Source organism: Miscanthus floridulus, chromosome 7, assembly GCF_019320115.1.
Source record: "Miscanthus floridulus cultivar M001 chromosome 7, ASM1932011v1, whole genome shotgun sequence".
Taxonomy (NCBI): Eukaryota; Viridiplantae; Streptophyta; class Magnoliopsida; order Poales; family Poaceae; genus Miscanthus; species Miscanthus floridulus.
Window position 1 is genome coordinate 23,615,918 of NC_089586.1, and position 21,063 is coordinate 23,636,980.

Here is a 21,063-nt window from a genome sequence, read left to right on the forward strand (position 1 = left end):
ACATCTATCCTGATTTGCTAGTCCTCACAAAATTCTCGGTGGGTGGGGGTGGGCGGGGGTGGGGGGGGGGGGGGGGGGGGGGGGGGGGGAGGGGCACTTTGAATTATATATTTGGTCAAGTTTTAATAACCGCCGGTATCAATAACTTTTAAACTATTTGGTCTGAAAAACATGCATACTTGTATTGGAAAATACTTGCACAAGGGATTACCGGTTACACAAAGTCAAGCGTACCTAACTGAAATTAATTATAGCGCCTCCCTTTTTTGCGACGGAAGTGTAGCAATTAGTGCTTATTTAGTTCCCAACCAAATTCTCAAAAAGTGCTACAATAGTCATCACATCGAATCTTACGATACATGTATGGAGCATTAAATGTATACGAAAAAAACTAATTGCATAGTTTAGTTAGAAATCGCAAGACGAATGTTTTGAATCTAATTAGTCCGTAATTAAACACTAATTAGCAAATAAAAACAAAAGTGCTACAGCAACCAAATTCCTAAATTTCGTAAACTAAACCCACAGCCTTAACTCTGACAAGCGTCGTCGGTCCCCACGCAGCGGATGTGGTCACACTCACACACAGCTGACGCGCCTGAGCCTGGGCCCACCTGCGCGCTGCGCCGGCGACGAAAGAAAACCAACCCCAGTCCGTGGAGCCTTCCAACCAAAACCAACCCACGCCATCATCCATCCATCCATCCGCTTGCCCCTCTCACCACCACCAACCAACCAAAACCCCCAACCGCCGAGGTCGCCGGCGACCCCGTCCGCTCGGCGCCGCGGGGATGTCGTTCCACTACCCCGACCACGGGCTGTCCATGGACGCCGCGGCAGCGGCGGCCGCCGCCGCCGCCGCGTCGTCGCCGAACCCTAGCGGCTTCTCCTCCCCCGGCGTCGGCGGGGAGAGGGAGAAGGCAGCCATCGCGGCGCACCCGCTGTACGAGCGCCTCCTGGAGGCGCACGTCGCCTGCCTCCGCGTCGCCACCCCCGTCGACCAGCTCCCCCGCATCGACGCGCAGATCGCCGCGCGCCCCCCGCCGCTCGCCGCCGCCGCTGGGGCTGCGGCCGCAGGAGGGCCGTCAGGCGGCGAGGAGCTCGACCTCTTCATGGTACGGCTCGAACCCCCCTCCCCATGGGCTCCTTCCTCCCTCTCCCGCTTGCTTTGCAGCTGTGCGCTGCAGTTGAACTGCTATAGGCATGCGGATTTACGGTGTGGGGAATTTGGAATTTGGGATTGAAGGAAGTATTGGTTGACTGGGTGACCTGTACCCGGAATCTCTCATATTACGGCTTCGCTTTGGCTATAAGTTTCCCGGTTTCCCCATTTTTTCTACATGGACTTGGAGAATTGAGAGAAGGAATCCCAAGCTAATTGTAAAGCTGTGATAGTACTTGCGAAGTAGGATGGGGATAAGGTCATGGTCTCATGGGTGGAGCCTTTTTGTGGTTATGCTTATTAACTGCATAGTTGACTGACTTATGGTAGTTGACCTCATTCCTCATGGCTCAGTCAAAGAATTGCATCAGATCACTGTAACCCTTCCTTCTATTTGTTTCAATTAATAGGGGGCAATTGCCCTTTCCCCCGTTCGCTGGTCTGAAATTTGGCTGAAACTGGGTGAAAAAACGCTTTTCCGGCTGAATTGTTGTGAGAGAAAAACACTGTTTCAAGGCTGAAAAAAAAGAAGCCGAACAAGCGGGTAAGCCGAACAGGGAGCTGCTTGAAATTGCCCTTTTCACCTTTCATGTCGAGGATGTGGACTGGCTATTATGTGATGGCAGGTCATATGCTGAAACGGGTGTTTGCTACTGTACCATTTGTACTGATTTAATTTCGTCTAATTTTTGTTCTATTGTCATGCCATTTACTGGATTAAATAGCCTATGCACTGATGCTTCTACCTCACTATGTGTTTCACAATGACTCTGTTGCTTCACTAGAAGCAGAAGTTGTCTTTGTCTAGGATTCTGTACATAGTTAACATCTTGCATCATCTGTTTTCGTCGGGCATTCCTGTTCTCAGATTCTAATACGTTTCATTTTTTTATTACAGACACACTATGTGTTGCTCCTTTGCTCATTCAAGGAACAACTCCAGCAGCATGTACGTGTTCATGCAATGGAAGCAGTAATGGGTTGCTGGGAGCTTGAACAATCTTTACAAAGCCTAACAGGTGGATTGTTTTTGTTTTTTTAATCTTGTGTTAATTCAGAAACGTGGCTGAAGCTTTCAGATATACACCACTTGCTTTTATCATTTCAATAATTGCAGCCTTGCTGTCAGATGAAAAGATGACAAAGTGCTTTCAGTATTTATTGCAATTATGTAGTAATTGAATGAATGGAAACATCAGCATTAGCTAAAAAGGAAACAGTGAAAAGAAAAAATATTTTGCAAAAGTATGAGTATGTGATGGCTCTTATTTCATGCCTTCCAATTGCATGCCTTTTCAACAATTTCTTAGCCAACACTGAAGAATATTTGTTTAAAATATGTACAGTACCTTCTATAGTGAATACTGAATACCTAAGCTTCTAAGGCCACACTCAGAACGTAAAGGCTAGCATACGAGCTGCCATAAATTATTGATTATCACATATAGCATTCACTATTGTTCATTTTTTTCGATGCAAATTGCTATTAGAATCTCAAGGACGTGTGAGGCCATGGCAAGAGCTTAGTCTATCACTGATCACAGATGGTTGCCCATGATAAGCATTCGTAGAAATGAGGATTGCTGAACAGGGAGAGGTGGTTGCACGATAAAACTAAATTTCTTATCCTACATTCCTACTGAGTTTTATACCGAGGTTTAGACAACTTGACCTGGTGTTTGGTTGGATTTAGATGTGCAACTTACAGAAGGGTCTTATGCAATGTCAACTAAGATGGTTGTACCTTCTATTCTTGCACCATGTACACCTGAACTGAAATTGTGAGAGTAGCTAATAGAACAGTTCAATGGAAATCATCATTGTCAGGCAAAACTGAGTGATGCTAGGATTGATTCTGCAGGGGCATCTCCTGGTGAAGGCACAGGAGCGACCATGTCTGATGATGAAGATAACCAGGTGGATAGTGAAGCCAACATGTTTGATGGAAATGATGGGTCAGATGGTATGGGCTTTGGCCCCCTAATACTGACAGAGGGTGAGCGATCCTTGGTTGAGCGTGTACGGCAGGAGCTGAAGAATGAGCTTAAGCAGGTTACTTTCTTTGAAATGCTTCATTCATCATCATTTATGGTGCATGTTGACTAACGAAATATTTCCTACATCTAGGGTTACAAAGAAAAGCTTGTTGATATCAGGGAAGAGATTATGCGCAAGCGCAGAGCTGGGAAACTTCCTGGAGATACTGCATCTGTACTGAAATCTTGGTGGCAAGCTCATTCCAAGTGGCCATACCCAACTGTATGTGACAACACTGTCAATACCATTCCCTCGTTAACTTTTGGTATCAGCTTCTGTTCATTGACGAGCAACTCTTTGCTTACTCATATAGGAAGACGACAAGGCCCGACTGGTGCAGGAAACTGGATTGCAGCTAAAGCAGATCAACAACTGGTTCATTAACCAACGCAAACGGAACTGGCACAGCAACCCAACATCCTCGGGTGAAAAGACTAAGAAGAAAAGGTATCACAATGAAAATTGCTTTGCTGTTGCCTAAGCTTTGACAGGCAGAATTGCAGCTTGCCACATTTTTTTTTTGTACTTGCACTGTTTTCAACATGTAATATTGGAAACTTCGCAGGTGATGATGGCCCAGAGCAATCTTGACGAAGCTAGATATGTCCACTATACTTTATGGCAAAGTACATTCTCCCTCACCGTAGGCGAGAGGGAATATATGCATCCTGGGTGGCCTAGTGGTCACCTAATGCCCAAGTTTGACCACGTGGTGGGGACTGGAGTTGGTAGTGACCTCTGCAGTATAGCATTCGCTAATGTGATGTGGGAATCACGTGTTGTATTACTGGCGAATGGGAAGGAGTAATTTATGTTGTATTGTAATTGTGTATTTTCTTTACCTTGTAATGATATTTTAGGGAGAATCCCAAGATTCAGATTGGCCGTTAACTGTATTGCCGGTGGTAGAAGTGGTGGGCAATCATCGTGTTCAGAGTTCACCTCCTGAAGGGGTATGTTATGGCTGGTATGTTGGATGTCATGCATGTTTTAGCTGATTGTCGTTTGTGTTACTTCTGCCTGCTGAGTTCGATGCTTGGATTCCTTCGAAGATGTTGTAGATTCAGATGTGGGAGCATATTTTGTTGCTCAGATATGCCCTGAGTCTCCTTTGCAGTGGCTCCCAGACGATCAAGCATGCAGTTGTGGTAGCACTTGCTCGCTGGCCACAGATTGAGGTTGTCCTTAAGACCCCAAGGATTACTGTCTTTGAAGTCGAAATGGCAGTGAGTGAAGCTCGTGAGCGTAAAGAAAATTGGTCTGAAACTGGCTGGAAAATACTGTTTTGTTTCGGATGAAATGTTGTGAAGCAACCTTACAGTACAGGGACCAGGTCAAGCGGCGACCGAGCAGGTGGAGTCCAAACCACGCGGCCTCTGACTGGGATGAAAGATCACCAAGCTAGCCAAACCATGATTCGTAGCAGTACTATCCTAATATCTTCCCCGCTCGTCGTTTTCGCTGAAAAAGACGCGGCCGGAGCGCAGATTTCTAATTTCTTGTTCCCCTTCCCCGCCGTCTCCGTCGCGTCGATAGCAAGGCCAGCTTGCTGTCCTGACCCCAATCAAGTCCAAAGCTAGAAAATTAATCACTCGACGAAATGGTACGTTTTGTGGGACCAACCTACCACGCATGCGTCTCACAGGAAAAATCACGGCCTGGGATTGGATCTACCCAACTAAAATTTAGTTAGTTAAAAATTTAAAACTAAAATTTAGCCGGCTACCAATTCTCCGGGCTAAACTTTAGTCGGAGTGTTTGATCCTTTGGCTAATAGACCCAGCTAAACTTGAGCCGGTCTCTTAGCTGTGCCGTTTGGATCTACACCAACTAAAAAGTTTATAGAAAAATACACCTGTCTACAGCGTCGAATTACTTTCACTAATTTCACTTAAATGTTGAAGAATCTGCACTTAGAACAAAATTGAACAAAAATAAAACGATCTACTATTTGGAGCTCACAGAGTAAATAAATTCACTGAAATAAGGGCGGTCAAACTCTTTGCAGCGAAAAAAGTAAACCTTCCAAACCCGATAGTATAACAATCAGTAATCAAGCACGTATGCTAAATTTTTTACATGGATCAGATCACTAACACAACGATATTGATCCTTCATCGATCTGATCTGCGCATATGCTACTAGTCTGAATTCTGCACGCAAACTAATCGCAGCAAACAAACACACGTATCCATGGCCTCCTCATCGGATCTTCCGGTCCCATCTTGGCAGCTAGCGAGCGAGCTGGATCGATCCCAGGGCGCTACCGCAACACGGCTACGCGACCTCGACGACAGCGGCCGGCGTCGACAGCCGCGACGAGAAGCTGTGGTAGAGCAGGCCGTCGCCGCCGCGGCCGGCGTGGACTCCCTGTTCCTCCTCCTCCTCGTCCTTGTCGTCGAGGTCGCCCTCGTCGAAGTTGAGCGCGTAGCTGAGCGGGTCGTACCGGAACTCCCCGACGCCCGCTCGGCGGCGCCACCACATCCGCTCGCCCAGGCCGCCGCCGGCGCCCTGGCCGAAGCAGCAGCACACGGTGGCCCTCAGCCTGTGCCGCAGCGCGCTCAGCGACGACGGCGACTCCATCTTCTCTGCTGCTCGCTAGACGCTAGCTGAAGGCTGAAGGAACAGGGTCGGGTCGGGTAGACGGCCTGCTCTCGGCAGGTCACTCAGGCTAGCGAACGCGACTAGTAGCCTTGCTTTTTTAAATTAGCCGGCCTGCGTTTGGTTAAAGGTGGGCGCGACGCAGGTTAAGACCGGGCGAGGTGGTGATTAAGTAGTACTAGTAGTAGTAGGACTAGGGGAGCAGGAGGCGCGTGGAATGGATGACGGAGAAGCACACCGTGCCGAGGGAGGGGGTGGTGGGTGAGGCCGTGAGAGTGGCGGCGGCGCGCGCTGCAGGTAGCGTTGCGGGTGGGTTGGGGTTCTTCTACTTAATTATTATTACTTTTTTGCTAATCACCATGTGATAATTAAGAACCAAGCACACGCAACTTCTATAACTTTGATCTTCTTTCATGGCTGTGGCCGTGTCCTATTCTAGTTTATGAGTTTTGGTTGGTGCTCCGTTTAAATAGGTTAGTTTGTTTTTAGGTTTGTTCTAAGTTAAATTTCTTTAAATTTAAATGTATAATTTTTTTTTAAAAATGTTTCTATCTATAAGTTCAAGTAAATTCTCTATCAACATATGTTGTATGAGAAGGGATGTAACAGCTTCCAACTGAGAATTAATTTATGGTTAATGGATAGATTCATCTCATAAAATTTCTATCCAGCCTATCCCACATTGGCCCTACCCTACGTATCCAGTATTATCCTTACTGAAGCTATAACCGGCTACCTAGGCAACAGGGGGGGCCAGGCCGACTAATTAAGAGCGAAGTTGACCCAACGGTATTTCACTACTGAAATTCCATGGTTTTCCTAGGGTTTAAATAAAATCCTAGAAAAATACTAAAAAAACAGTAAAAAAGTGTCCCCTACGGTAGGGAAAGACTCCTAAGAAAAATTTCAATGGAAAAGAAGAAGTGTCCTCGGCTATTTATAAAAATAGCAGGAAAAAAACTTTTTCTAGAAGTGGAGAGTTTTAGGATGCATTTGGCAGCGCTCCTTCGCGCATGTTGCGCAGATGGAGTCAAAGCTCTTTTGATGGAGCCAGTTTTTGAAGCTCTAGCTCCGGACATCAAAATAGCTCTGGCTCTACACATTGGAGGGTAGAAAGCGCCACACGTGCTCAATTGATGAGATTTCTCCCGCTCCGGTGCTAGAGCCACACCAAACGGGTAGAAAACTATTATATATAGTTATATAGTTTAGAAAACTATTGTACATGTCGAATGCTTCTTTCTTTATGGTTTTACTCTTACTTCCTAAGAAATTTTTGAATTAAGCTGAGCTAATCTTTTTTGTCTATTGATTTTTACCCACCATTCTTTTCATGTGAAAATTTTGACTCCCGTCTCTATATCTAGGGCGTTACTAGCGCAAACGTCCGGAGTCGCTCCAAAATATTTGACGTCTCCGATCCTTCACGCTGAGGGCTGTGCCGCACGTGAAAAAAGCCTGTACTGCTTGTTTACGCGTGCCCCAGCGCGTAGACTCCACACTGTGTACTGCCCTACCATCACACTCTATTTCGCACGAACCCACTTGATCCCATTACAACATGTGCAACACCCGATCTATTTTTGCAACATATTGATGAAACACTTGCAACATACGTCCAAAACAGCTGAAACATTTGCATCATACGTCTGAAACACTTGTAAAACACAAAAAAACTTGAAAACATGTGTGTAGCCACTGTAAAACATCCAGATAAAACACCTGCAACATAGTATGAAAACACCTGAAACACTATACAACATTCAGATCTACTTTTGCAACATCCAAATGAAACACTTGCAACATATGTCTGAACCAGATGAAACATTTAGAACATACACTTGAAACATACGTGTATAGCCATTGCAATATGTGCAACATATCGATCTACTTTTGTAACATCGATATCAAACACTTGCAACGTACCTCTGATACATCTGGAACACTTGACACATACGCTTGTAAGATTCGTTTTCAGCGTAATGTCATCTTGGTACTTGAACGAATGGAGGCTCGTCGGTAGGCAGAGCACGATGTCGACGCAGAGTGGGGGTGCAGCGGGTGGGCGTGTGCAAGGGTCGTGGCGAGCGATCCCGCGCTGGAGAAGGCTACGGCGTGCGGGCGGGTGTTGTGCCTGCCGTGCGGCGCCCTGGAGAAAGGCTATAGATGAAGGGGATCAGGCGTCACGGGCGGGGCGTGAGCATCGCGGGTACGTACAGGATCGAGCATCACAGGTGGGGCGTGCAACGAGAGGAAGCAAGCGGTCGGACGCACGGACATCGTGAGGAGAGCATTACCGCTATATCTACCCCCTGCTCCTCGACAAGATCCAACGGCGACGACCAACTATGTGTGTTGGTTCGTTTGTTCTCTTTTTTTCCTGTCCCCCTACAATTTGCTTCACCCTCCACTGCTGCCACCTCCTACTTAGCCCTAGGCAAATTTTACCGAGAACTGAGAACCGAACCGAACTAACCGAGAACCGAACTGAACCAATCGAGAACCAAAATTTCGGTTACCTGTTCGGTTCTCAGTTAGGAACCAAACTTTGTTCGGTTAAATCGGTTCCTCCCCTCGATTAACAGAAATAACCGAAGAACCGAAACCGATGGAAGGCCAAGAGATCAGTAATTGGGTTGTGAACTTGTGATTTGTGAATGTGCTGATGTGTTGGTTGTGGTTATTTGGTTATGACTTATTGATTTGCATATGTTGCCATGTCATTCATGTCTCGAAAACAACCAAAATACTGCTGAATTTTTCTAAGGTAGCCCGCCATGATCCAGGCGATGATGGTGATCAGCACCCAGGCGAAGCCCCGCCTCCTCAAGTTCTACAATTTCCAGGTTCCAAACCCTCTCCTCTGTTCAATACAGGCTTAACCTTAGTCCCCTCTCTTTCTTCATTACCCAGCAAGTGCTCGGTCAATTTCCCCAACCAGATCAACCTCTGGTTCATCCATGGATCCTTCCTTGCTCGAGGAACTACGTTAGCGAAGCAGAAATTCTTGCCCTTAATTCATTTACTTCCTCGTTTCATGGCTGCAGGCACCCGAGAAGCATCAGGAACTCGTCCACAGTGTCTTCCAGTGTATGCACGGTTCGGTTCCTCATTTCTTCGTCGATTTGCATGGATGCTGCCCTTGAGCTGTGGAGTTTCTTGTTGCAGTACTCTCTGCAAGGCCCGACAGCGTGAGCAATTTTGTCAAGGTGGACTCGGTCTTTGGCCCGGTAATGGCTGATTCAGTAGTAACTAGTAAAGCTTGCGCTAAAGGGACAACGGACAATGCTAATGCCAGCAATCGGCATGTTCGTTGGTTGGTTTCTGGGCTGGTTTGGGCTGGCTGGTGCTGGTTTGTTGTGAGAGAAAAACACTGTTGGCTGGTTGAATAAGCCTGACTGAAACCAATAAACGAACATGATATGAATGAAAAAATAATGAAAATTGGTCAGATGCCATTTGTCTCCTTGGCTTCAGATACGCAGATTGGTATCTTAGGCATATGTATGTAACGTAAGCTGTGCTAACTGCCCAGTGGTTAAGTTGCTCTATCTAGGTTAATTTGCTCATATTATCCACAGAGAGTTGACGAAGGTTACAAAGGTTTGATTTTCTTCTTTGTGCTTTGCAGGGAACAAAAATGGTCTACAAGCATTTGGCCACACTATACTTCGTTTTTGTCTTTGATAGCTCTGAGAATGAGCTTGCCATGTTAGTGCTCTTTAGATCATCTAGGTGCGGATCCAGTGGATGAGTTCTTTTCTATTTGGGATAACTAGTGACTTAGAGAATCCTTCGGGAGTAGGAGACAGAGAGAGAGTAGGAGCATCTGACCGTCTTAGGAGCTGCCTGCCTTCGCTGGTTCATCGATGAAGATCTGCACACGGCAGCGACGGTCGGAGTAGCGGTGAAGACCGTGGTGGCGCAGTGCAGTGGCGGCGGTGGTGCTTCCCGTCACTGGCTGCGCCCCTCTGTTAGATCGGAGTAGGGTTTCTAGGTGGGGCGTACGGCTCAGACGAACCTCGTACTGAGAGCCGTCGACTCCACCTCTATTTAATGCGCAGTGTGACGGGGGGCCGCCAGCCATAGATGGACTGGGCGCCCCCGATCAGGGCGCGAGGTCAAGGCCCAAGTGGCCGTTGGGCCACTGTGGTTGGGAGATCAAACCAACATTCTCCCCCTTGATCTTAACTCATACTTTAACTTTAAACTTTGATTTGAATCATTTTCACTTTTATTTGTTCCATCACAGATTAGTGCATAGAGCATGCTTCATCGTCACGGTCAATCGCCGATAGACTTAACAGCTACAATACACATCTCTGTTCTGAAACAGATTCTTTAACTTTGGGCCCTTTGTTGTCCGAAAATCATAGGCTATACCATAAACCCATGTCGACTGTGTGTTCTCCAAACACACTGGGTGGTAAGCCTTTTGTACGCGGATCCGCAAGCACTTGCTTGTTACTTATATGTTCAATACTTTTAGTATGATTCCAGACTTTCTCCTTCACAACGTATAACTTTAACGTCAATGTGTTTGGTAGTACACTTGACCGTTGTTATAGGAGCGAACTACTTAAATGGTTATTGCTGTTGAATACCATTATCAATTCCGGGTGTAAGTTCTTTTAACCATTTCGCCTGTCCTTAAGCCTCATAACAAGCTATACCATGGTTATGCATCTTTGATGACACCACAACTGTTTCTTTGGAGCTTTTCCACAATAAAACTCCAACTGCGAGTGTTAGCTATTATGTGGGTTTCACTAAACATCTCACCAAAATTTAACATTTGTACACACAACTATTTGAGAGTACTTATTCTTTCTTACTCACCATGAGGCCTATAAATTTTTGCACAATTACAAAACATTCTCAACTCCATTCCAGTGATCTATATCTGGACTGGACTTCTGCCAAAAACATCCCGGATACATAAACTGTGTCAGGATAAGTTCTTTGCTTATAAGCATTCAGTAAGCTTCCAACAGCTGAAGCATATAGGACGTCCATTTGATCGATCTCACATTTATTCTTGGAACACTGAAACTTTCGAAAACTATTACCCTTGACTATAGGAACAGGCGCAGATTTATTCACATATATACTTTATTTCTTTAGAATCTTCTCTAAGTATACACTCAAGATAGTTCTAATACCCCTTTTTTCTTTTATCTCGGTAAGTTCTAATTCCTGGAACAAATGATGCTTTACCAAGACCATTCTCATTGAAACTCGAGGACAAGAAATGCTTCTTCTCCAATAGTAGATTAACACCACTACTAGCGAGTAAGGTGCTACCCACATGTAGGATTAGGAAAATAAATTTCCCATGTTAAACTTTGCATAAATACAATTGTCCTCTACATTCTCTTTAAAACCCAAACTTTCTTATTGTACTGTCAAACTTCAAGAACCACTGTCTTGAAGCTTACTTTAATCCATAAATGGATTTCTTTAGGAAACATCCCTTTACGTTCTTTTCCTTCTACGACCAAAACCTTTTGAGTTATGCCATGTAAACTTTTTCATACAAATCCCCGTTGAGGAATGTGTCTTTACATCCTTCTGATGTAACTGTAAATCGTAATGTGCCAATAATACCATTATGATTCTAAAAGAATCCTTGCATGCTCATTATAAATTATTCCTTCTCTTTATGTAAATTATTTCACCACAAGTGGCGCTTTATAGCTTTCTATATTCCCTTTCTTTATCTTTCTATATTCCCTTTGGAGTCACCTTTGTCTTGTAGACCCATTATAGCCTACTGTTTTGGCTCCATTAGGAATTTCTTTTAAGTCCCAAATATCGTTGGTATTTATCGATTTTATTTCATGTTCCTTTGCTTCTTGCCATTTAGACGAGTGAACGCCTATCATGGCTTCTTCAAATGAGGTGGAATCACTCTCTATTTGAATTTCTTTCTTAACTTTTACTTCTTAGTCACCATAAATATCTGATTTTCTTATTCTTTGAGACCTTCTAGGGCCTCGTGGCACTTCTTTCATATGGGGCTATTGTTACTCTTCATTGCCAAAAGACAATTGTTCTATAGCCTCCTGTATCACAAGATCCTTGTTTACTTATTCATCCTCTTTAAGAGCTAACATCTGGTGTTGTATATGTCATACAACATCAGCATGTATAAAGCAATTTGTTGTTCTAATAAACACTATAGTGGATATGTAATCCCATTTCTATTCAAGCCTTAGGTATCTACATACCATGCTCCCCCAGATTACTCCATCTTCAATAAAGATGGTGTATCTTCAAATTTCTTATTTTGGGTTTAATCAGCTAAAAACTCATATGGCGTCATCTAGTATAAATACTAGCTGACTATGCTATCTTCCTATCGGAACTGTAAAAGGTCCAGGAATTTAGCTATTTCTTTACTTTAGGGGTATCATTATTATGACCGTCTTACTCCCTCAACGATCACATTCATCTTTTATAGATCACTTTTACCTTCAATGCATAGTGTGCATTGCTTATCTGAAGTATGGGGAAGTATCTTTCTTAATCTTACATTTCTCCCCCTCGAAATGTGGTATGAACTTTTCTACCACAATTTCGAAACATTCAGAACTCTTGTGAATGAGGAAACTTTGATTACTTACTTCATCCACATGATTACAGCATGCAAACAAAATTCGTATGGGAGTACATTTTTCTCATTACACTTCAAAACTCAACATAGTCTATTATTATCAATACTTCTGCAAGTCACACTTGCATATCATTCTTATCTCTTGGTTCACATGCAACTTTCTTTTGTTCTCAAACTCATTGAGTACTTATGACCATGACACAATCAGAGTGTACGGTAAATACTAGAATAGCATAAGAGCTATCCCAAACTTCTCTCCATGTGCGGGATATTTCTTTAGAGCATATGAATCATCACATCCTCCTCCCGCCATGCGGGATAAGTACTATGCCAAACTCTCCCGCCATGCAGGATTGATTAACATATGTACTATGCCAACTTTACCCCGTCATGCGGGTATTTTCTCAAACTTTTTCCGCCATGCGGATACTATCACAAACTTTTTCCCGCCATGCGAGATATTCCTTTGAACGGACATAATTGCCAGGATTGGCTCATGTTCAATCATCAAATTCAGAAATAAATCCAAATATTCTTTTAACACACATGTTTAATGTATATGACTTTTACAACTCTCATAAAAAAAATAAATTCTTCTCCACAGAGAGTACATAAAAGACATTTCTCAATGAAGACTCTCATTGATCTATCTTTTTTTTTCTTGGATCAATATCCTAGAATTCTTTTCTTTTGAAGCTATTCTTTAAAGAGAACACAGTCCCTTAACCAATGGCATTCTTTCATACATAACTTGCCCTTAGGCATTTCATCATCTGAGTCACAAGTACCCAGCTCATTTCTCTTTCTGCCTTCAAGAATGAAAGCATGTAGGTCTTTTGTCTGAAAAATATTCAACAATAATGCTCATTAAACTTTGAAAACTTTATGTTCTATTCTATATCACCGTTGGGCAGAAATAGAATAAAACATCATTCTTCTACATTAATTCCACATCACCGTTGGGCAGAAATGGAATTAACGTATAGAAATTCAATAATCTTGTAAACATAGAACTGCTCCTCAAAATTAAATTCTCCCGTTGGTTCGAATTTAATTAGAAGACAATCAACTTCATTGCAGCGGAAACATGAAAATACATTTATCTAGTTTAAGAGCATTCCTTGAACTTTATCTATTCTCTAAAAATTGGTCACTTTGATGCAAAATTCATCAGAGATTTAAACTTTAAACATAAAACTCATAGAATTATAATATTGTTATCATCAACGTTGGTCAGAAATAACAATACCATAATTTAACTTTAAACTTAAACTCATAAATAAACTTATAATATTGTTATCATCAACGTTGGTCAGAAAATAACAATATTATAATTTATCTTAACTATCAACCAACTATTCCTCCAATTAAAATTTTCCAGCTGATTCTAATTTTAACTGGAGGATAAACTTTTCATCATTTACTGAATAACTATAACTGCTCTTCAAATTAGAAGACAATAAACCTTTAACTTTGCAGCGGAAAATTGACAAAATTTCTTTTCCTACTTTTCAGAAGCATTTTACTGTACTTTTCTACTCTCTGGAAAATCTAACACGTTGGTGCAATTTTACCAGAAATTTACATCTTCAAATTGATCAAAATTCATTCAAATATGCTTCTGAAAAATAAAATAAAATAATAAACTGAAAACTCTCCTTCTTGTTCATTTGGCCCGGAGGCCTGCTTGGCCCGAAGGCCTGATCTCTTGTTCGGCCCAGTAGCCGCTCGCGCAGCGCGCACCCGCGCCCAGGCCGTAACCTGGGCCTGGGCCGGGAAAGTGGCATCCCGCCTGGGCTCTATTTGGCCCGAAACAACGCTGGCCGTCTATCTGAATCCAACGGCCAGGCATTGATCTCGGAGGATCAAAAACCCCCACCGGCCGCGGCTCCCTCAACCCTAGCCTCATTCTTTCCCTCCCTTTCTCTCTCATCCGCGCCGAGTGTATCCAGCAGCCGCGCACGGTGTCCAGAGGAGGAAGTGGAGGTGGCGGCGCCGCCACGGCCCCTCTCGCCGGCGCGCGCGTGCGGCTAGAGCCGCGCGCGGCATCGTCGAGGAGAGCCACGGTGGTGCCCTTTGTAGACCGAGCCCGCGCGGTGGCGTAGCTCGGCCGTCTTCCCGCACGCTGGCGAGAAGTCTCTTTTTCCCGCACAGTGGCGATGCCGGCGGCGGGATGAAGGCCTAGGTAGGACCCTGTGTTCGTTCTCATCTTTGCTGGGATTTGGGGATTCTAGGGTTAGGGTTTTGGGTTAGGGATTCACCCTTTTCTTCTTCGTCCCCGAGTCTGCAGTGGGTTAGGGTTCGGATCTTATCGTTTCTTGAATCCGAGCCCTCTGTTTCCATCTTCACCCAGTTAGGGTTAGGGTTAGTGAAAACCCTCTTTCTTTGTCTAGATCCGAACGGATTTAAACCGTTCTTATCTTTTCTGTTCTTTTGATTCTCTTCCCGCGCGTCAGCAAGCCGGCGGTAGGTGCTCCATCCCGCGTGAGGCGGTGGTGACGGTGGCGGGGAAGCTCTGGTAAGACTTCCCCCCGGACCATCCAATTTCTTTAGGGTTAGGGTTCTTTAGGGTAATCCGAATCGAATTCGAATCCCCTTCTTTCTTTTTCTTTCTATCACCCGATTAGGGTTTAGGGTTCGATGAACCCTCTGTAATTCTTTTCTTTCGATCCGAACCGGATCTAACCTATCTTTTCTTTTCTAATCGTTTTCTCGCCCCTGACAAGATCCATGCCTAGGTAAACCAGCTCTGGTACCATTGTTAGTGCTCTTTAGATCATCTAGGTGCGGATCCAGTGGATGAGTTCTTTTCTATTTGGGATAACTAGTGACTTAGAGAATCCTTCGGGAGTAGGAGACAGAGAGAGAGTAGGAGCATCTGACCGTCTTAGGAGCTGCCTGCCTTCGCTGGTTCATCGATGAAGATCTGCACACGACAGCGACGGTCGGAGTAGCGGTGAAGACCGTGGTGGCGCAGTGCAGTGGCGGCGGCGGTGCTTCCCGTCACTGGCTGCGCCCCTCTGTTAGATCGGAGTAGGGTTTCTAGGTGGGGCGTACGGCTCAGACGAACCTCGTACTGAGAGCCATCGACCCCACCTCTATTTAATGCGCAGTGTGACGGGGGCCCGCCAGCCATAGATGGACTGGGCGCCCCCGATCAGGGCGCGAGGTCAAGGCCCAAGTGGCCGTTGGGCCACTGTGGTTGGGAGATGAAACCAACATGCCATGCTCGATCTCGTACAAGGTAATCTAATGGCTTATCGATGAAAGAGGAAATCATTCTCATTTTTCTAAGGAACAAATTGTACTCAGTGTGTTATCATGCCATTCATCTCTTTGGCCTGTCTTACTGCATAATCATTAGCTATTTATTGTGCTTCTTTCAGTATTCAGTCACCCTTGCATTTAACTTTTTATTCTGTATTAATGCATTATTTTTCTGTTATGAAGTACCTGTGAATTTTGATGTAACTACAGTAGTACAGTAGCACGTTCTCAACATTCTTCTCTGTCAATCAATTCTGTCAAGCTATGCATTGTACTTCACTGAAGACTTATTTTTGTCTTCCTTTTGTCTAAAAAGACTCTTATCAGCTCTTACTCTAGGAGGTTGATTACTCTATACGAACTTCGTCTCGTGCACAGTTTTTGTTGAAACATTGGACAGATGCTTCAAGAATGTATGCGAGCTTGACGTTGTATTTAACTTCAACAAGGTAACATATAATCCTACTTTTTTAATCTTTTTACACTAGATAGTGTGCCTACCAAGGATCCATGGTTTCATTCCTGCTGAAATATCCATTTATCATTCTTCATTTGCATTGCATGTTGTTGGGTAGCCAAAAAGGTGGAATGCAGAAGCTTTTTAATGCTGCATCACCATTTTTTTTTGGAGCAATTGGGTTATCTGTATCGAATTAAGCCTTTTGATGCACAGGTCATATGCAGTGCAAATCCAAAAGTCTCAGTATAACAAATGCCTGACTCCAAGAATCCCTGATATGCAGAATAGCTCATTATCTACCCATCTAATTAATTATTGTGGTTGTAATACACAAGTGCACAACCATGCTCTGACTTTAAGGTAATATAGGTAGGCTTCAAATAGATGATTTTCTTACATAGTATTGCGCCGGGTGGAAGGGTGGGCCTGGTGCAAGCGGTAGAGTCTTACCGCCTGTGACCGGAAGGTCCCGGGTTCGAGTCGCGGTCTCCTCGCATTGCACAGGCGAGGGTAAGGCTTGCCACTGACACCCTTCCCCAGACCCCGCACAGAGCGGGAGCTCTCTACACTGGGTACGCCCTTTTTTAGTATTGCGCCAGGTGGAAGTGGCCTTAAATAATGGAGGGCACCAGGCACCCAGGCCATAGGGGAGAGGCCTTGGCTAAGCAGAGCGATAGAGTTGAGATACATAGGCAGGCATTTTTCTTCCATTGCCTGCTTTGGCTCTCCACTGCGCACATCCTGAAATAGAGAGTCCTCGCTCTTCGAAATCTAAGCTGGCAATAGACGGAAACAACCTAAACAGTAAACATAGAATCATGTATATATTACACAGTAACTTCAAAGCTAGGAAATCTGCATCATTCTTCTTGCTGCCTACCCTTTATGGCTGCTGCCCGCCTTAGTTTGCCACCTTCCAGTGGATTAGATCTTGAAAAGCAATGAATTACCAGGCTACTGGGGCATATTTTATTGCCTTGGCAATAGAACTTTGTTAGTATGCAGATAGTGGTAGCTAATTCTTAACACAAAAGGAAAGGTTACGCCAAACTTTGGGCCCTTAGCACTGAACCTGCTGATGCATATGGTGCTAGTTTTCCCTTGTTCCCTGCATCTCAAGTTTTCAGAGATGTATAGAAATGCGGTCTTAAGACAAAATGCCCCGATGATTCACTCCATTTTCTTGCGTTTCTTCATGTTCCTTTAGTAGTGATGTGTTCTCGTACTACGTATTTATTACATCCCATACTTCTTTAACTCCTTTCAATATCTGATGCAGCTGCACACGATTTTGGATGAGATGATACTGGGGGGACAGGTGATCGAAACGAGTTCAGAATAAATAGTGAAATCTGTGGAAGAGATTGGAAGGTTCTCCCCGCAGCCTTCACCGCTCCCACCATATATTGTCTGCACTATTTCTCTTATGCTAATAGCACTGTCCATTACTTGACACAGACTGGAGAAACAATCGAGCACAATCAGCTTCATACCCAAGTCGATTACAGAGCGTTTTACCCGTTAAGCTTTCACTCGTTTCCTTGACACTGAACATTTAAGGTGTGAACAGAACTGAGAAGACATACGAATATAAGATTCAGTCTCATTTTAGTTCTCTGATGAAGACCTGACCGCCTCGATTTTGTCATGTTTCATTGTATATATATATCCCCCCGAGCTGTATTCTGTGAGCCTGTAACCTGAATATGAATGCGGCATCTGCAGTCTAATAATACTGCCTGCATATGCCTGATCGTCTGACAGTGCTTGCTGAGGTTTCAGACATGCATCAGTAACAACTGTTCGGCTGGTGTTAAAGCCAGCTGAAGCTGTTTTGTTGTGAGAGAAAAATACTATAGATTTTGGCTGATAGCCGGCTGAACAGCCGGCTGAGGCTATTTTATTATAAGAGAAAAATACTATAGATTTTGGCTGATAGCCGGCTGATAAGTTCAAACGAACATGTCATTATAGAGGGATCGCTGGTCTCTCACTTAGCTTTAAACCTGTATGTGCTGGTATCCCAGCAAGGCCAAATTTTTATGCATAACCCCCTAAAAAATAGAAGTATAAGGCCACGATTACTCTTTGCCTCAGCTTAATTAGGCCTTTTTGGATTGGATTTTTGCTGTTTTCTGCGTTTTCCCTATGAAAATAAATTGATTCTTGTGAAGTCCTTGTATAATTACTGTGAAATTCTTGTATCCCAAAGGGCCCTTAAGTCCTTAACATGTGGACAAGTTAGAATGTTTGATGAGAGATATTTATGCGATCGCTTTTTTTTTGTTTCCACCAAATTACTGAGTAATAAGTGCAAGTGAGAATTTTCTAGCCATCTGATCAATTGCATCCAATGCCTGGCCTGTTGAATGATTTAGTTTGGTTTGGTCCGGTACCTATTGGCTTGGACTCGCTCCATGCCGTCGCTGCCACCGCTGCCACCGCCACCGCCACCGGAGGCCTCTCGAGAACCCCGACCAAGCCATGCGCCACCGCCATAAGCCCACGCCTGCCGCCGCAATGATTCCTCCTCTGCTACCGCTCTCCCTCCTGTCACACCCCGTTGCCGTCGGTGATCACCGCCGACGTGAGGAACACAAGAGGAACAGTAGATCGGGAAGGTAGAGGAAAGATTCCTGCTGCCGATGTATGTATTCTAAAAATGCGATAGCTTACAGAGTTTCACGGTGTCCCTTAAAACCCAATGGTTCTGCCCTCCCGGGCCCACATGTCATAGACTTGTATTACATAAATGATTGAATACGTAATCCTAAATAGATGACGTCTTCCAGCGAATACGCTTCCTTCCGATAGTTCTTCAGACAGTCCTCGTTGTGGGTTTGACAGCTCCCCCCGCCGAAGTGCCTGCTTGCCCCCAAGTAGGTGCCTCTGGAAAGCGATGGCGCAAGACGTTGTAGTCTTCCCAGGTGACCGATGTTGTTGGAAGACCACTCCATTTCACCAGGACTTGAGGAATAGCAGTAGCACCCTTCTTGACCAGGCGGCGCTCAATGATGACTTCCGACACCGCCGCGACCGCCTCAATGTCAGTAGTGACAGGCAATTCTGAAAACACTGGAGAGAAATTAGGAACAAACGACTTGAGCTGGGAAATGTGGAATACCGGGTGGATTTGGCTATCATGAGGTAAATCCAACCGATAGGCCACTTTTCCAATTTTCTTCAGGATGGTGTATGGCCCATAGAATTTGTAGGCTAGCTTGGGATAAGGTCGGTTAGCCACTGTGGATTGGGTATATGGTTAGAGCTTAAGCAGCACTTGATCGCCAACCTAGAACTGGAGATCTACCCTTTTCTTATCGGCCATGATTTTCATTCGATTCTAAGCACTGGCCAAGTGTTGCTTTAGAGATTGAAGGTGAAGCTCACGATTCTCAATGATTTCAGCAACAGTTGGTAATGTAGCAGGTGAGAGCAATGGTGTGGCGCCCACAGTTGGTTCATTGCCATAGAGGGCTTTGAAGGGAGAGCAACCGAGGGAGGAGTGGAATGTGGAGTTGTACCATAGTTCAGCTAATGATAGCCAGGACTTCCAGGTTGTAGGAGCATCTTGGACTAAACACCTCAGGTACATTTCAAGCACTGGTTGATCCTTTTAGTTTGCCCATCAGACTGTGGGTGGTAAGCTGTGCTGAGAGCCAATTTTACTCTATAAAGCTTGAATAGCTCCTTCCAAAAAGCACCGACAAAAATGGTGTCCCTATCAGAGACAATGGACTATGGTAACCCATGTAACCTGACCACATTATCCATAAAGAGTTGTGCTATAGAAGCTGCTGTATAAGGATGTTTGACTGGCATGAAGTGAGCATATTTGGTTAATCTGTCCACTACTACTAGGATAATAGTGTAACCTTGTGACTTTGGAAGACCCTCTATAAAGTCCATAGATAGATCCATCCAAACTCCCTGAGGTAATGGTAAGGGTTGAAGTAAACCTACAGGATGAGTGTTGGAGTGTTTGGCATGCTGACAGACATCACACTGCTTGATATAGCTTTCCACAGCTTGTTTCATCCCTTTCCATGAAAAGTGATTTTTTAGTCTTTGATATGTGGCAGCAGTGCCAGAATGTCCACCTATAGCCATGGAATGAAAACTAGCGATAAGCTTAGTTTGTAGTGCTGAATTGTGGCCAATCCATAGCTTGTTATGGTGTCTGATCAACCCATTATCCAAAGTATACCCTACTAGATCAGGGCTAGTAATTGCCAACTGTTGAAGCAACTGTTGTGCTCTAGCATCTGTTGTATATGAATTGATGACCTCCTAAACCCAATCAGGCTTCACCAAGGAAACTGCATGTAATGTGTGGAGATGGGGTACTCTGGATAGAGCATCAGTAGCTACATTCTCCTTGCCCTTCTTATAGACAATTTTAAATTGAAGTCCCATGAGTCTAGTCATGGCCTTCCTCTGCATTTCAGAGTGAAGATTCTGCTCAACAAGATATGATAGTGATTTATGGTCAGTTAAGATGGTGAACTCTTGCCTCTGTAAATAATGTTTCCATTTCTCCACTGCCATAATTAAGGCTAGGAACTCTTTTCCATAAATGGATAGCTTCTGATGTTTCTCTCCCAGGGCCTTACTGAGATAAGCAATGGGCTGTCCAGATTGCATAAGAACTGCTCCAATGCCTTCCCCACAAGCATCAGTTTCCACTATGAAGGGTTGCTAAAAATTTGGTAGTGCCAGGACTAGAGTAGTTGTGAGGGCTAATTTGAGCTTGAAAGCATCTAGGCCCCTAGTTGGATTTCGGTGATTAATGTCAATACAAGATTACTATGACTAACGTATGTTTTGCAGAGGCAATTAAGTTAGGTCATGGTAATAGAGATCGATTGGGCAATCGAGGTGGTCATGCCCCTACGATGGAAATCGTTTCGGTTTTCAAAG

The 21,063-nt window shown here is 44.3% G+C and overlaps 2 protein-coding genes and 1 pseudogene across 2 annotated transcripts; 2 read left to right on the top strand and 1 right to left on the bottom strand.

Annotated features, from left to right (window-relative positions):
* Window positions 1-658: 658 nt before the first annotated feature.
* LOC136462837 (homeobox protein knotted-1-like 2) lies at window positions 659-4,205 on the top strand. Its single transcript, XM_066461884.1, has 6 exons — window positions 659-1,115; window positions 2,061-2,181; window positions 3,024-3,214; window positions 3,290-3,421; window positions 3,513-3,646; window positions 3,765-4,205. Exons 1-6 carry the CDS (start codon window positions 792-794, stop codon window positions 3,766-3,768), a joined length of 906 nt encoding a protein of 301 aa, XP_066317981.1. The 5' UTR covers window positions 659-791; the 3' UTR covers window positions 3,769-4,205.
* Window positions 4,206-5,239: 1,034 nt separating this feature from the next.
* On the bottom strand, window positions 5,240-5,952 carry LOC136462838 (uncharacterized). The gene has a single exon (XM_066461885.1). The coding sequence runs from the start codon at window positions 5,780-5,782 to the stop codon at window positions 5,477-5,479; it is 306 nt and encodes a 101-aa protein (XP_066317982.1). The 5' UTR covers window positions 5,783-5,952; the 3' UTR covers window positions 5,240-5,476.
* Window positions 5,953-8,577: 2,625 nt separating this feature from the next.
* Window positions 8,578-16,403, top strand: LOC136462840 (AP-3 complex subunit sigma-like; annotated as a pseudogene).
* The last annotated feature ends 4,660 nt before the right edge of the window (window positions 16,404-21,063 follow it).